The sequence below is a fragment of the Cetorhinus maximus genome, chromosome 19 (assembly GCF_964194155.1).
Source record: "Cetorhinus maximus chromosome 19, sCetMax3.hap1.1, whole genome shotgun sequence".
Lineage (NCBI taxonomy): Eukaryota > Metazoa > Chordata > Chondrichthyes > Lamniformes > Cetorhinidae > Cetorhinus > Cetorhinus maximus.
The window spans coordinates 37074824-37091927 of NC_135897.1; the positions used below are offsets into that span (position 1 = coordinate 37074824).

General features: G+C 45.3%; 1 protein-coding gene across 1 annotated transcript in view; it reads left to right on the plus strand.

Moving 5' to 3' along the window:
- The window catches only part of LOC144694069 (guanylate cyclase soluble subunit beta-2-like), a 180945-nt gene that overhangs the window by 106731 nt on the left and 57110 nt on the right, over window positions 1-17104 (plus strand). Inside the window, exons 5-6 of the mRNA XM_078564429.1 lie at window positions 5396-5556; window positions 14779-14878. Of these exons, the coding sequence (XP_078420555.1) occupies window positions 5396-5556; window positions 14779-14878 (261 nt within the window). The remainder of the gene's footprint in view (window positions 1-5395; window positions 5557-14778; window positions 14879-17104) is intronic.

The following is a 17104-nucleotide window of genomic DNA, read 5'->3' on the forward strand; positions in this document are numbered from 1 at the left end:
CTTACACTGAGCGTGCAATTGAGTCCTAAAAAGTCTCATTGGCACCTACTTTGCTGTTTAAATAATGGTGAGACTAGAGCACTTGTTGTTATTTATGTGCAAATGGTATAGCACAGGCTCGAGCAACCTGTTCGTGTGGGGGCCACAGTTCAATTTTTCTCACACTGCTGGGGGGGGGGGGGAGGTGTTGGGGGTTGGGTGAGCAAATTTCAGAAAGATAATGCTTGTCACAACATTAAATGCAATGTCAAATAAATAAACTGATGTATGAAAAGAAGCAACTTGCTGAGCAGAAAAGAAGTCACAACAATAAACTGATAATTTTAAAAATGAGTAATAAATAAAGACAACCATTAGAGTGTGAATGGGTGAGAGTGTGTGTGCCTAGCTCATTCCCAGTCTCATGGTGCTCACTTACTCACCCTCACCCACTGTGAGAGTGGGTGAGAGTGCATGTTGGTAAGGGTGAATGAGAACACTGAGACTGGGAGTGAGCCAGACACACTCTCCCCTACCTCTCAAACCCCACCCCCTCACACACACACTCTCACCCTCTCTCTCTCACACACAAGCGCGGATACACTCATCCCTCTTTCTCTCTCTCCCACACACAAACACTCACCCCACTCTCTCCCACACACAAACACCCACACACACACCCCTCTCTCTCACACACACACACACACACAAAAACACTCCTCTGTCTCTCTCACACACTCACCCTCTCACACACACGCTCACCCTCTGTATCACAAACATACTCACCCTCTCTCTCACACACTCACCCTCTCTCTCACACACTCACCCTCTCTCACACACTCTCTCACACACATACAGGCACATTCACCCCTCACACAAACACTCACCCCTCACACACACACACTTACAATTAACATTATAAGAATGGTCGGTTCTGTATTTGGATGGGTAATAACAGTAAGCATTAGGTCAATCAGGTACCTGGATTGGATATTTACAGTAAAAACTATGTCAGTAATCCATATGGATGGGTGTTCAACACTCGCGTTTCACCAAAACAAATTGGATTGTGCAGTAATACAATTTTGGTTGAAAATCCACCTACTGCATGGTTCAGGGACATTGTAAACCACCTACCCTCACTCACTCACCCACCCACCCTCATCCACCCACACTCACACCCATCCTCACCCCCACCCTCTCATCTACCCTCTATTATATGTGTGGTTTGTCATTCATTTAGTTTTTAATACTATTGAGCCTATCAGAACAGGTTGTAGAACAGGAGAGAAACAGGTTGTGATTGAAGGAACAGTGCCTTGCAGAAACCTTCAAGCTCACTGACCCGTCTTCCAAGCATTTTCAACAATCACTCCGGGGTCCACATAGAGGGTCTTCACGGGCCGCATTTGCTGTGGGTTAGACAAGTCTGGTATAGCAACTTCAAGTGAGGGAAAATGCACAGGTAAACACAGAAATCCAAAAGTTTCTGTCCTAGATGTACTGTTCTCAGGTTAGCTCCATGAAACAGTCTGAAGTTGCTGAACTAAACCTGTCACAGAAAGTTAAGCCTTGTCCATTTCAATCTAAGCGCCCCTTTAATGGAGGTCTTATGGCAGAGTGGGTATCCCTGCCTCTGAGTCAAAGCTCTGGCTTTAAGTCCCACTCCAGGACTTGATGGCCAAGGAAGGTACATTCATAACATGGCTAAATAGGTTGAGTATCAACCTGTAAATCCTTCTAACACATGCTAATGGCAGGTGGTAAGAGTGGGAGAGATTCCTGGTCAGCCATGTGATGGAAAGAAACCGGAGCCTCTGCCATTTGTTATGATGCAGCAGATGATGTGTGCCATGCGGAACAAATCCATGAGGGAAACTTGATCTCGCTATCACAGCGGTTTTGCAATTTGTATTTATTTCGAGATATGTCCTGAATTCAGAAGTAATAAGTCCACCAGGACTTCAGAGATGGTTTAGAAAACTAAATTAAACATTTATTAACAAAAGATAAGATTTCAAGCACATACATAGGTCTACAAATTACTACTATAATAACTCCTAAAACCCCTAATTAATCTGACTTCCAGTTACACCCCTGTTAAGGCAACAAGTAAAAAAAAATGATTTTAAATAGATCCAGGCAAGTCAACACAATACCCTGGACAGTAGAATCCAAGTGGCTTTTCCCAGCTTCAGTTTCTGTAGACAGCAGCTTAATGCACAAATACTGGAGGCTTTTCATGCTTCTGGTAGATCTTACAAAGCTTCCCTGACACTTGTTTCTCCCTTTTAATTTAAATTCCATTGTTCCCATATGTCTTTGGAACTTTACCTTTCTCATAACATAAACCCTTTCATGATGCTAATATTGTCAGTGACGTTTGGGAAAAAATAAATACACTGCTTGGCCTAGCTTCCCTGGCTAGGTGTAAACATCCCACCATCTCTTTGAAATTCAAACTGCCCAGATTTACCTAAGAATGCAAATTCTCCTCACCTTATATCCTAAGACTTCAGCCATGTTTATGTATTTAGCATTTCAAACCTGGCTTCTTTTGATGAATCAAAGCCTCCAGACCAGCTGTCTCCAATTCAATTAAATCACACACACACACACACACACACACACACACAGAAACTATCCAAACCCAACTATTAACTTACTTTTACAATAAATCACAATAATATTATGAGAATTGTTACACTTTCATGACACATCACTATCCATAGCTCCAGACTACAACATGTATGTAAAGTGCATGTTGCCACAGCAACTTGGACTACCTGAGTGAAATGTAACACGCTTCGCTACCCTTTTAACACTAAGTGCCAAATAAACTCTCTGGTATTGAAAATTAACTATTACAAATGTGGTTTGACATTCATTTAGATTTTAATTACTGTTGGAGGTCTTCAAAATGCAAAATGTTAATTTTTCACTTTTTAAAAACGTTTCCTTTGTCTCTTTTTATCCAATCTTTCCTTCTCTCATTTTAATTCTCTTTCTGTACCTGATTGGACATTAGATTCACGCATCCCAACTGAATCTTCCTTCTCAGTCCTTGCATCGTTAGTTTCACAATCCTTCAATCTGATTGGCTAAGGACATACTGAGTTGCTTGTCCTGTTCACTCAGGCCTGGTTTCCCACGCCTCAACATTATCAGTTCATACTTGCAGTATCCTGCCATCCATAAATTGTACAAGCCTAAATATAAGAGGGTAAACCTAATGAAATGTTGTTAGCTTAATTAAGCCACGCACATTTTAGTCCATTGTTTTTAGCTAAAAAAAACGCTTGCAGTGAGCAACAATTTAAGAATTTTAGTCATGGAGTAAATATTAATGCTATTTGAATATTTGACAAGCATAGAACACTCATTTTTCATTTGTCCATTGTTATCTGACTTTGGTCTTTCATGCACCTTACCCTCTTTTCATATTGCTATTGGTGGCAATGCCCTCAGCCTAGTTATCTCTACTTTTTTGGTCTTCCTTTCTGAACTTAGAGTCATAAAGGTGTACAGCACAGAAAAAGGCCCTTTGGCCCATTGAGTCTGCGCCAGTCAAGCAAGTACCTAACTATTCTAATCCCATTTTCCAGCACTAGGCCCATAGCCTTGTATGCCATGGCATCACAAATGCACATCCAAATGCTTCTTAAACGTTATGGGGGTTTCTGCCTCTACCACCCTTTCAGGCAGTGAGTTCCAGATTCCCATCACCCTCTGGGTGAAAAAATTCTTCCTCACATCCCCTCCAAACCTCCTGCCCCTTATCTTAAATCTATGCCCCCTGGTTATTGATCCCTCCACCAAGGGGAAAAGTTCCTTCCTGTCTACCCTATCTATGCCCCATATAATTTTATACACCTCAATCATGTACCCCCTCAATCTCCTCTGCTCCAGGGAAAATAACCCCAGTCTATCCAATCTCTTATAATTAAAACTCTCCAGCCCAGACAACACCCTGGTAAATCTCTTCTGCACTCTCTCTAGTGCAATCACATCCTTCCTATAATGTGGATTCCAGAACTGCACGCAATACTCTAGCTGTGGCCTAACCAGCGTTCCAGCATAACCTCCCTGCTCTTATATTCTGTGCCTCAGCTAATAAAGGCAAGTATCCCATATGCCTTCTTAACCACCGTATCTACCTGTCCCGCTACCTTAAGGGACCAGTGGACATGCACACCAAGGTTCCTCTGATCCTCGGTACATCCCAGGGTCCTACAATTCATCGTGTATCCCTATGCCTTGTTGTCCTGCCCAAGTGCATCACCTCACACTTATCCAGATTAAATTCCATTTGCCACTGATCAGCCCATCTGACCAACCCGTCTATATCCTCCTGTAATCTAAGGCTATCCTCCTCACTATTTATCGCCCCACCAGTTTTCGTGTCATCCGTGAACTTACTGATCAACCCTCCTACATTCAAGTCTAAATCGTTTATATATACCACAAACAGTAAGAGACCCAACACCAATCCCTGTGAAACCCCACTGGACACTGGCATCAAGTCACAAAAACACCCCTCGACCATTACCTTCTGCTTATTGCCACTCAGCCAATTCTGGATCCAATTTGCCAAATTGCCTTGGATACCAAGGGCTCTTACCTTCGTCATCAGTCTCGCCTTATCAAAAGTCTTGCTGAAGTCCAAGTAGACTACGTCAAATGCATTGCCCTCATCTACACTCCTGGTCACCTCTTCGAAAAATTCAATCAAATTGGTCAGACATGACCTCCCCTTAACAAAACCATGCTGACTGCCCTTGATTAATCCCTGCATCTCCAAGTGAAAATTAATTCTGTCCGTCAGAATTAGTTCCAATAGTTTCCCCGCCATTGAGGTTAGACTGACTGGCCTGTAGTTCCCTGGTTTATCCCTTCCTCCCTTCTTGCATAACGGTACCACATTGGCTGTCCTCCAGTCCTCTGGCACCTCTCTTGTGGCCAGGGAGATATTGAAAATTATTGCCAGCGCCCCTACTATCTCCTCCCTTGCCTTATCTCCTCCCTTGCCTCACTCAACAGCCTGGGATACATTTCATCTGGGCCTGGAAATTTATCTGCTTTTAAGCCTGTCAGACCACTTAGAACTTTCTCCCTTTCTATGCTAATTTCTTTAATTATATCACAGTCCTTCTGCCTGATATCCATACCCACTACCTTGCTTCAGTTTACAAAACCTTTTCACAGCTCATGCTTTTGACTGAACTTTCAGCCTCCCCTCAACTCTCCCACCATGGTTTTTTGACCTGTTCCTTTAGTTTACCTATTCCCCCCACCTCCCACTCACTTAAGTGCCTCGCTATATTTTCTACATTAAAGTCACTATATAAGAGCAAGTTGTTGCTGAAAGTCTATTATTGTTTTCTCCAGGTAACCTTTTTTTTATTGTGACCTCCAGATGTGGAGCCAGCTGTGGTGCTGAAACAATTTGGCGAGTATTTTTTTGAGTTTTGCAAAAGATCTGGATATGATCACATGCTCCGTACTCTGGGTGGTAACCTGATGGAGTTCATTGAGAACCTTGATGCATTACACAGTTACCTTTCATTGTCCTATCAGGCAAGTATAAAGGAGTTACCTGAGGTTCTTTGTGGTCAGTTAAACACAATAAATGTTGCTTGGTAGTACAGAGCTTAAATATTGCTAAAAGGAGAGAGACATGTTGCCGCAGCTTTTCTTACTACTATTGGTGCAATGCGTTGGCCAATCAGAGTCAACGTGCCAACTAGTCAGTGCCCTTTTCTCCTGTGATATAAATAGTTGTGATTGTTTGAAATCTGGCATTCTTGCATTTGTCCTGATGAGTGCAAGTGAAAGCTTTGGCAACATGTCTCTTCTTTCAGCAATATTGAATAAAAGTTTGTACATTTATTAAATAGAAAATTTACCAGAATTGTAACCAGCGTAATGCTGCTGATTAAAATGTTTGTTTTAGGATAATAATAAACATCTGCATGAACAGATCCATTTGCAAACTGAACTATTAGTAACTTGTTAAAATTGTGAATACAATTTATATTCCTATATACAATTAATACTTACTTTAGGATGCCACAATAAAGGCATAAGTATTAAATATTCACTATACTTAGAATTACCACACTATAGCCTGTGCATGCTATTTTCCCTCCAAAGGTTTGGGGAAGAAGATGGTTGTGTTCTTTGGGTTCCAAGATGATATGCCCACCCCCTTCTACCAGCTTATATTTCATCTCATTTCTATATGTCTTAGTTCTGATGAAGGGTCATACGGACTCGAAACGTCAACTGTATCCCTCTCCACAGATGCTGTCAGACCTGCTGAGTTTTTCCAGGTATTTTTGTTTTTGTGCTGGAATCACAGATTGGTTACAACAATGAAGGAAACCAATTGTTCCACTGAGTCCATGCTGGTTCTCTGCAAGAGCAATTAGTGCTCTTCTCTGGGGGCAAAGGCAAGTCGCTTTTTCCCGGCTGGCTTTCAGTGCGGTGCTGATGCAAGGGCTCCAGTGTGGGTCAGGCCAGGGTGGGAGGGGAGGACTGGTGGGGGGCAAGGCAGCACAGACAGACTGAAGGAAATACTCAAGCACATACCGGCAGTATTAGGCGGGGTGCGGTGGTGGGGTCAGGTGAGGGGGTGGTGGTGTATGCTGAGGGAAGTGGCCATGCACTTGGTAAAGCTTGTCAAAAGTGAGCATTCTTCCACAGCTGACAGCGTTCAGCTGCAGCTCCATTGACATACTTGGAGTTGGGCCTCAGAAGCTTTTCTGCCCACTCAAGCAATGTAAAAGCATGAAAGTGCCACCAAATTCTCCAGAACTTTTCACACCTCGGGTGCAGACTGCAAACCAATGTGCGTTTTAGGGGGCAGCAGAGCAATTGGCTGACTGGGCAAGTTGTACAATCCCCTTGTGAAAGGTGGCCATGACACAGTCACTGGTGGAGACACTCACAGCCCCTTGTAATGTCTTTTTTAAGGTTTGGACCAGCATCCATTATGGTTCAAGCTAACAGCACAACCTTGCAGTTTGGGTTAGGAGAATGCCTGTGCCTAGACTGAGTGCATTGGCGGAAGCTGCCACCAATCGGTCAAGAGGAGTGGGGTGGAGGTGGGTGGGGTTTCGGATAGCCAATGAGCGCACTACATACTGACCGTCCAAGTGGTGACCAGCACTTATATGTGGTGGTCACAAATGCCACCTGTTGCAGGATTTGGCGCCATGGGGACATGGAGGGCATTTATTGCCAGTGTCCATGAAAGTGGCCATGGCACTCAATTTTTACACCAGTGGATTTTTCCAGGGCTCCACAGCTGACCTGTGCGGGATCTCGCAAGCCTCCTCACACAAGTGTATCCAGGAAGTAAAGGATGCCATCTTTACGAAGACACAGAACTTTGTGCATATCGACTGGGATCAGGAAAGCCAGGAAGCAAGAGCGCTGTGATTTGTACATAGCTTAGGTTTCCAACAGGTGCAGGGTGCCATCGACTGCACTCACATGGCACTCAGATCTCCGTGGCAACAAACAGTCAACTATGTCAACCACAAGGCGTTCCACTCGCTGAATGTTCAGCTGGTGTGCGACCACTACAAACACATCCTGCAGGTCTGCGCATGATTCCCAAGGAGCGTCCATGACCCCTACATCCTTAGCAGGTCTCAAGTCCCTGGGAGGCTGCAGAGTTGGCTTGGAAGGTGCACTTTTTTTAACACACTCAACTTGCAAGAAACGTTTTAAGACTTCTAAGTTTGCCAAATGCTCTTTTTCAGTGAATCCTGTCACCAATACATTATCCAAATAGACTACAACTTGGGGCTGTCCCTGCAGTTAGCTTTCCATTGTTCTCTGAAATATGGCATTAACGGAGGAGGCACCGAAATAGAATTGTGTATATAGGTACAACCCTTTGTGACAATTAATTGTGACAAATTCCCGGGGGGCATTATCCAACTCTATTGTTGATAAGCATGACTCATGCCAAGCTTTGTGTACATTGTCCCTCTTGCCAGCTTGGCATACATGTCTTCGATTTTTGGAATGGGGTGCCTGTCTAGCTTAGCTACTTTATTAACCGTCAGTTTGTAGCTTCCACAAATTCGGACGTTTTGGTCGGGTTTAAGGACAGGACTATGGGTACTGCCCATTCTGAGAACTGAACAGGTTGTATAATACCCAGTTTCTCTGGTCTGTTGAGTCCAATGTCGACTTTTTCTCACAGGACATAGGGCACGGTCTCACCTTCATGAAGCAAGGGGTTGCTTCCGGATCCACATGAAGCTTGGCCTGCAGGCCCTGAATTTTCTGCAGTTCATCCTTGAAGATGGTGACGTACTTTCTAAGTAGCTCTGGTAGCCCACTTGCTCTCAACTGGAAAACTTCAGTCCATTCTAACTTAATCTCCTTGAACCAATTTTGCCCCAGAAAGCTTGGCTCTTCACCTGCTACCACCAGCAAGGTTAGCTTTGCCGATTGGCTTCCATAATGGACAGCTACTCTGCTTATGCCTTTTACTTCAATGTCTTCACCCGGGTATGTTTTTAGCTTGGCTGCTGTTCCTTCCAAACTTAACTGATGTTCACCATTATTCATATATCTGAAGGTATGTTCCCCAATTTCTGTAGTGGAAGCTCCCATGTCCACTTCCATTCTGACAGGTTTGCCATTTACTTTCACTGTGGCAACTATTGATTCTGTCTTTCCAATTTTCAGGTAAAACGATGAGTAAATGTTTGAATTTGTTGTTTAGCCTCTTCTACATCATAGACTTTATTGGGCTGCTTCTTTTGTTTACACGCCTGCTTGAATCTTTCCTTGCACTGCCTCATCATATGACCATTTCTATGACAATAGTAGCATTTGATTTTTTAAAACTGCCAATCGCTAAAAGACTGATTGTTTCCACCTCTATTAAAATTATTCTTCGATTTCGCTGCTAACTTATTTTCTTTTATACTTCGGCTAGCGTTTCCCACTTCTCGTCAGAGTCTCTTTCAGCTGAGATTTCCCGCCCGATGAGGAGGATGGTGCCATTTTTCACACCCTGTATTGCTTTTGAATCTCTTACTGCACTTTCCATGGCCAGCACTATCTCTAGCGCCTTCTTGAAATCCAGATTCACTTCGGACAATTATCTTTTCTGAATAGAGTCCTCTTTCACACCACATATCAAACGATTCTGGAGCATGTCGTTCAGAGTTGTACCAAACTCACTGTTAACTGCTTCAAATTTGCCACGTAGCATGCAATTGTCTCACCCAGGGCTCTATTTCGTGAATTAAACATGAACCCCTGCATCGTGACTGAGGGCTTAGGTTGGAAGTGACCCTACACAAGGTCCACCAATTCATTGAAATTCTTCCAATCTGGTCCACTGGGTGCTTTCAAACTTCAAATCAAGCTGTAGGTTTTGCTCCCTCAAGTACTCAAGAGGATTGCTCGCCTCTTCTCTTCCCCTGTAATCTCATTCGCTTGACAAAAGAGTGTGAGGTGTTCTATGTATTGAGACCAATCATCTGTGACTGGTTCAAAGGATCAATTCTTCCAAATTGTGGCATTTTGAGAGGGGACAGCTTCTTCAATTCTAATGGAGCTTGCTACTTACAATCACTGGGTGATGTACAGTGTTGATTTTTTTTTAACTTGGTTTCTTCTGTTCAATCCTGTTTTATCCTCTTCGCCAGTTTGTTGTGGGGTGGCCGGGTTTTGCTATTAGTGATAGAGTTGATCTGCAGACATTTCTTGGGTGGAAACTTTAAGATTATTTACAATATACTCAGCAGCAACTACACGTGCACTTTCAACTCCAACTCTATCTTTACACTGACTGCTGAGGTAGCCTGCACTACTCTCCTATTGGTTATTACAGATCATGTGATCTTCCTTAACAAGTATTATCCTTTAAGGTACATTACACACCAAATTAAAACCATAATTGCTACACTCACCTTGCATCTGTGAACGTTTGACTCCTGTGTGGCTGATGGCAACACACAACCCTCTGTGCTCAGGCCTGATGTCATGGAGACACAGCAGAGGCCCTAATAGTTACTAGATCGTAGGAGGATGATGATGACATTTGGTGAGAACACTCCATAGGTCTTCACATTGCCTCTCTGAATTCCTGACTCCTGTCTGAGGGCAGCTTGCTTGTGCTCTGTGAGCAGGATTATACCATGGAGATGCAATGAAAGTTTAAATGCACCTTTTTTTTATTCATTCATGGGATGTGGTGTTGGGAGGGTGAGGTTGGGAGGGGGATCGAAGGTGTTGGGGGGTGAGGTTGGGAGGGGGGATCAAAGGTATCGGGGGGGTTGAGGTCGGGGGGACCGAAGGTGTCTGGAGGGTGAGGTTGGGAGGGGGAATGAAGGTGTCAGGGAGCGTGAGGTTGGGAGCCGGGAGGGATGGTGGTGAAGATGGAAACTGGGGAGGTAGGTGTAAAGGGCATGTAAGTTGTAAGGGAAGGAGTTTGGAGGGGGAAGGAGTGCGGAGAGGGGAGGGGGTAAGGGTGGAGGAAGGAGTTGGGAATGGGGAAGGAGTAAGACAGGAGGAAGGAGTGAGGGTGTCTGAAGGAGTCAGGAAGGGGGAAGGAGTAAGTGTGGAGAAAGAACTAAGGGTGGAGGAAAGAGTCCAGAGAGGGGAAGGATAAGGGTGCTGGAAAAAGTAAGGGTGTCTGAAGGAGTCAGGAAGGGGGTAGGTCTAAGGGGGGATGTCCAGGGGGACGGAAGGAGTTCCGGAGTTCCAGAGGGGGTAAGGAGTTCCAGGGGATGGGGTGCAGGAGTTCCAAGGTGGGGGAATCTAGTCCGGAGGGGGGAAGGAAGGAGTCTGGGGGAAGGAAGGAGTCTGGGGGGAGGAAGGAGTCTGGGGGGAGGAAGGAGTGCGGAGAGTGGAGGGAGAAAGGGTGGAGTAAGAGTGAAGTGGAGGAAGGAGTTGGGAATGGGGAAGGAGTAAGACAGGAGGAAGGAGTGAGGGTGTCTGAAGGAATTAGGAAGGGGGAAGGAGTAAGTGTGGAGAAAGAACTAAGGGTGGTGGAAAGAGTCCAGAGAGGGGAAGGATAAGGGTGCCAGAAGAAGTAAGGGTGTCTGAAGGAGTCAGGAAGGGGGTAGGACTAAGGGGGGGATGTCCAGGGGGAGGGAAGGAGTTCCAGAGTGGGTAAGGAGTTCCAGGGGATGGGGTGCAGGAGTTCCAAGGTGGGGGAATCGAGTCCGGAGGGGGGAAGGAATTCCAAGGGGGAAAGGAGTCCAGGGGGATGTCCAGGTGAATGTGCAAGGGAGGGCTCTGATGAGCCCATGACTGCCTCCTGGGGAGCGAACTGAGGGTGGGCATGGTATAAGGGAATGGTGACGATGACTGAGGGTGGAATGAGGTGGTAGGTTGGGAGGGTGAAGGTCCAAAGGTATCGGTAGAAGGGTTGGCGAGGGTAGTTGGTGGGGACTCAGAGGCAGACACGGACCCTGGGGGTGGGAAGGAGGAGGTCGGGGAGATGAATGTGAATTGGGGTGGGATTTTCGGCTGAAAGGGAACGTGTACGTTCGCCTGGACATCCCTGAAAGAAAAGGGTTGCGGCTGGCAGGTCATGAAGGGGAGGTGGAAGGTGATACCAGGTGGATTGACAATGATGAGGGAAAGGACGGGCGAGTGAAAGAAAAACTGCAGCACTACCATGCTGGCTAAATCGAAAGTGAAACGAGCATCGTGGTGGGCGAGATCAGGTGCTGTATGGGAGTGTGATCAGTGGGTGGGCGGAGATGCAGCTCAGATGGACGACTGAAAGCGAACCCCAGCAGACAGCATCCAAAATGCTCAGGATATTGAGGTGAGTGTGACACAGGAAGGATCTGTGTGAGTGGGAGAGTGCTCGCACAAGGCTCCGAAAGGCCCTGCCATACACACACTTCTCCCTCCAGAATCACTCATGGGCTGGCTGCGTGCAGCTGAACTGCTCATGGTGGTGGGGGCGGGGGATGCAGTGGGAGGACTCGTGAAGCCTGTCAATGAAGCTGAAAAACACATTATTCAATAAAAGTGAATATATTTCCAGATTGAATTGTGAAAAAATACGTTCACCCACGCATCCAACTGTGATCAGAATTTCTTACCTTTTAAGCGTCTTAGACTTGTAGTTACTGCCCTGGCGCCCACAACAGGGGTGGAGACAGCCTGTGCAATGGTTGGCCCTGTTACATCTGATGCCCTCAGCAGGGGTCCTCTGGAGAGTTGAGGCCTTGAGGGCCCCGGCTTGCTCTGACTGTCCTCCTGTGGGCCAACTGCTCCCTCTGCAGTGACAGAGGACAAGATTGAGGGGGTCACAGGCAAAGGGGACTCGGAGGGAGAGGACAGCCTCTAAGATTCCTGAGTGGATGACCCAGGGGTGTCCAGCTGCTGCTCTTCCTCCCTTCGGGTGCCTGAGGGCCCTGGCCTGACCTCCTTGAGGGGAGGGAGCACCTGGAGGCACGTTGAGGTGCCCCAATTCCTTCTCACATCGCCGCTGCAGGAAATCGCCCATGGCTCCCGCGATGGAGTGCAGGGCTGCACACATCTCCGCATTCTGCTGGACCAGGGTCTCCATGGCGTCCACCATCCTGCCCATGGAGACCTCCATATGCGCAATGTGGGCACCACTTCATCAGATTTCATGCCACTCTGTTGAGGCCTTCCAACAGCTCCGCGTGATGTTCCCCTGCCTCTGCTGACTCTCCAGGATGAGTTGAAAGGCCAAATCCAGAGGCTCATCACCTGACTCAGACCTGACAGATGCCTCTTCCCCAGCAGTCCTCCAAGGGCTGGCGAGCTCTGCTGGACCTGCCTCCTTCTGTTGCAGACACATTTCTGTGCGGTAACCACCAGATTGTGAACCCAAGCCTGCTCTAGATCTAGGTCCCACCGAGGTGTGTGTCTCTGCGCTGGTGGAGGGTGTGGGTGACGGGTCTTCCAGGCTGCTTATTTCCAGCTTTTCAATGGAGGAGGTGTCCTCTTGACTGCAGGTGAGCAGGTGGATGGAGCTGAGGGACTGGCTTGCTGAGGGTGTCGGTCCTTTGGCAGAGCTCCCTGTGAACCAAAGTAGAGATAATCAGTGCATGGCAGCAGAGTCAAAAGCAGGAGAGAGAGCACTCAGTGGCGTTGAGAGAGGGATGATGTGGTGCAGGATCATCAAGAAGGTTCACCGTTGACCTCACTGATGCTGCAGGCTCAGTCCATGTTCTCATCAGTCTGCGTGATGGTATGCTCCTTCAAGTGAGTGAGGGGCCTAACGTGGGCCGCTCCACCCTGGTCCGGGGCCTCTCCCTGATGTTGCGAGACAGCTTCTCCTGTATGAAAACAGATGGAGACAGTGTGAGCAGGACACGTGGCACCGTGTGGAATGTTTGTGTAGTGAGTGGAGTCATGGACGGGATGAGGATGTGAGATCCAGAGGATATGAGCCTGATGGAGATGTGAGGGTGTGTGTGAGAGTTAGTGGTGTTGTCCCTTGAGGTGTGAGTCCCCTGTGGATCTGTGATGGGTTTGTGAGTGTGTAAGTTGAGAATGATGAGAAGAGTGACTTGCCCTGGTGGAACAGATGAGATCATTCATCCTGTTGCAGCACTGGGTGGCTGTCCACTTTTGTAGGGCACTGGCACTGACCACTGGTGCCACCACTCCCATGCTGGATTAATGAGGTTGCTGCCCATCCTGCAGTTAGAGTGGGGGTAGAGGACATCACAGCGAGCCTCCAAAAGGCACTCGAGGGACATGTCATTAAACTGGGGAGCTGCAGTCTTCTTGCCTTTCGGGGCCATGTTTTCTCTGCAGCAGCTGTGTGCTGGAAGCACTGAGGTGTGTGCGTGGCTTCACTTTAAATGTGGCGCCCGCTGTGATGAAGCAGCGAGGTGATGGTGTGGTGGGCAAATGATAGCCCGCCCACCATGGAAACAGCATGTTTCCCAGGAATGCATAATTAATCCGGTGATTTTGGGATGATATGGTGTGAGAAGCTGCCATTGCAATTAGCGGGTAAAACATTGTTTTTCCCGCCCGCGACCGCACTTAGTGCAAATCTGGGACAATTCCGCTTATTAATTCTGTTTTTCTCTCTCCACAGATGCTGCCGGACTTGCTGAGTATTTCTAGCATTTTCTGTTTTTATTTCAGATTTCCTGTATCCACAGTTTTCTGATTTTCAAACGTGAAGTCAACTAGTTCTCTGTAATGGTCAATGGAATGGTTTTGTTGGTAAAATTACAGCAGTGTCTCTGTGCACACTTGAGGGTTCCTAAACCTCAGCTCTTTCCAACCAACATCTAACTCTGTAGACTTAGGCACATGGGGTGTGTCCCTATTGGAAAAGTTATGCATTACATATCAAGCAACAAAAAACTATAGGGGGGTTTGCTAAGTAGCTTGGCTTGAAGACTCCTAAGCATGGCAATGGGTTTCTGCGCATGCCTTATCTGACTGATCAGAACAACTCTGTGATTGTTATATATCCAGGCAACTTGTAATAATATTTCTTATCATTTACTGAGTTCAAGGGGAAAACATTTGATGCACCCCTCTTTTTCTGTGCACTGGGAGTGCATATGACACTCCCAGTGCACAATTTTCCACCTCTTAATTAAAAGGAGCAGTGCATCAGAACTTTACCCCAAAATGACAACACCACCAGATTTTTGAAAAAGGTTTAGCTGGTAAGCCAAACAAAAGCTATTTTAAAAGCCAAATTGTTATTATCTTTAGTGAATAGGCTGTATTGATCATGGAATTGCATTAATCAATGCAATCCAACATGAATTTCAACTTTGGTATTTCATTCACATTACGCAGGAGATGAATGCACCATCTTTCAGGGTGGAAAAAAATGAAGACAGTTCAATGCTACTGCATTATTACTCTGACAGGAGAGGACTGTGTCACATTGTCCCTGGTAAGAATGCTCAGATAAGATTACTTTTATAACTTCTCTACTTTTCTACTTGTATACTCAAAACAGAGTGGGAGAGAAAATATTAACAGGTTTAGCATTGTTGAAAGTGGATATATAACCAGGCTTGGATGAAATGTATCCCAGGCTGCTAAAAAAGCCAAGGGAGGCCCTGACCATTATTTTGTAATTCCCCCCTGTCCACCGGCATGGTGCTGGAGAACTGGATAACTGCTACTTTTGTACCATTGTTTAAAAAGGGAGATAGGGATAAACCATATAATTATAGTTTGTCAATCTAACATCGATGGTGGACATAGTATTAGAAAAATTTCTGTGGGATAGTATAAATCGTCATATAGAAAGACACATATTAACCTAGGGCAGTCAACATGGATTTGTAAAAGAACGATTGTCGCTAACTAACATGATTGAAATTTTTGAGAAGGTAACAAGGAGGGGCGATGAGGGTAGTGTTCTAGTGTAGTCAACTTGGATTTTAACAAGGCTTTGGACAAGATCCTACATGGCAGACTGGTCAGAAAAGTAAGAGCCATGGGATTCAGGGGCAAGTGGCAAGTTGGAACCAAAATTGGCTGAGTGGCAGGAAGCAAAGAATAATGATCAAGCAGTTTTTTTTGTGACTGGAAGGCTGTTTCCAGTGGGGTTCTGCAGGACTCAATACTTGATCCTTTCATGGTTTATATCAAATGGCTTAGACTTAAATGTAGGGGGAATGATTAAGAGGTTTGCAGATGATACAAAAATTGATTCTGTGGAAGAAAGCTGTAGACTGCAGGAACATATCCGTGGACTGATCAGGTGGGCAGAAAAATGGCAAATGGAATTCAGTCCAGAGAAGTGTAAAGTAATGCATTTGGGAAGGGCAAACAAGGCAAGGGAATACACAATAAATGGTAAGATGCTGAAAAGCGTAGAGGAACGGAGGGACTTTGGAGTGTAAGTCCACAAATCCCTGAAGGTAGCAGGACAAGTAGATAAGTGGTTCAGAAGGTATACTTTCCTTTATTAGCTGAAGCATAGAATAAAAGAGCTATGCAAGAACTGTGTAAAACATTAGTTAGGTCACAGCTAGAGTACTGAGTATAGTTATGGTCACTGAATTACAGGAAAGATGTGATCACATGAAAGAGTACAGAGAAAATTTATGAGGATGTTGCCAGGACTGGAGAATTTTATCTATGAGGAAAGATTGGATAGGCTGGGTTCTTATCTTTGGAATGGAAGAGGCTGAGGGGAGAGTTAAATGAGGTGTACATAAAGCTTTGAGGGACCTAGACAGAGTGGATAGGAATAATCTATTTCCCTTAGCGGAGCGGTCAATAACTGGGGAGATAAATTTAGAGTAATTGTCAGAAGATTTAGAGGGGAGTTGAGGAGAAATCTTTTCACTGAGAGGGTGGTGGGGGTCTGGATCTCATTGCCTGAAAGGGTGCTAGAGGCAGAAACCCTAATCATAATTTTAAAAAGCGCTGGATAAGCACTTGAGGTGCTATAACCTGCCAGTCTATGGAGCAAGAGCTGGAAAGTGGAATTAGCCTGGATAGCTCTTTTTGAACTGGTGCAGACACAATGGGCTGCCAGCAAATGGCCTCTCCTATGCTGTAAATTTCCTATGTTTCTATGTTATAGTTGTGCATCATTTTCCTTTGGACATCAAGGCTGTAGTTATGAAATTAAGGATGACAATGGCTGACTGGCCCAATTCACATTGGTCTTCTTTTTCACATTTCTACATCTATATTAATATATAACATATTCATAAACAGGATCATATTCAAGTTCAGATAACATAGTGATGCACTACTGAAGAAATTTAGGCTGTGATTATACAGCCACGTTGCTGTAGGCATGAAATGGTTTTGATTTATATTAATGCAAAACAAAAGCTTAGTACAATTAAGGGAAGTCACTTGGTCCATCCTTCCATTGAAAACTGTCATAACACCAAAAATCTGATCCTACAATACTACCTGAAAGACAATTCCAGGCATTGTATTAATCGCTCTTTGTGTGAAGTATTTATTGACATCAGTAATGAATTGCCTTTTACCAATCTGTTGCAATATCCTCATGACTGACAATCATTAATTAACTTAAAGTAGTACTCAATGTTAGCAATTTTTAGTGCTTTTGATATTATGTGTATCTCTGTAAGGTCATGTCTCACTAACCTTCTTTCAAGGTTCAGACATACAAGTTTTTCTC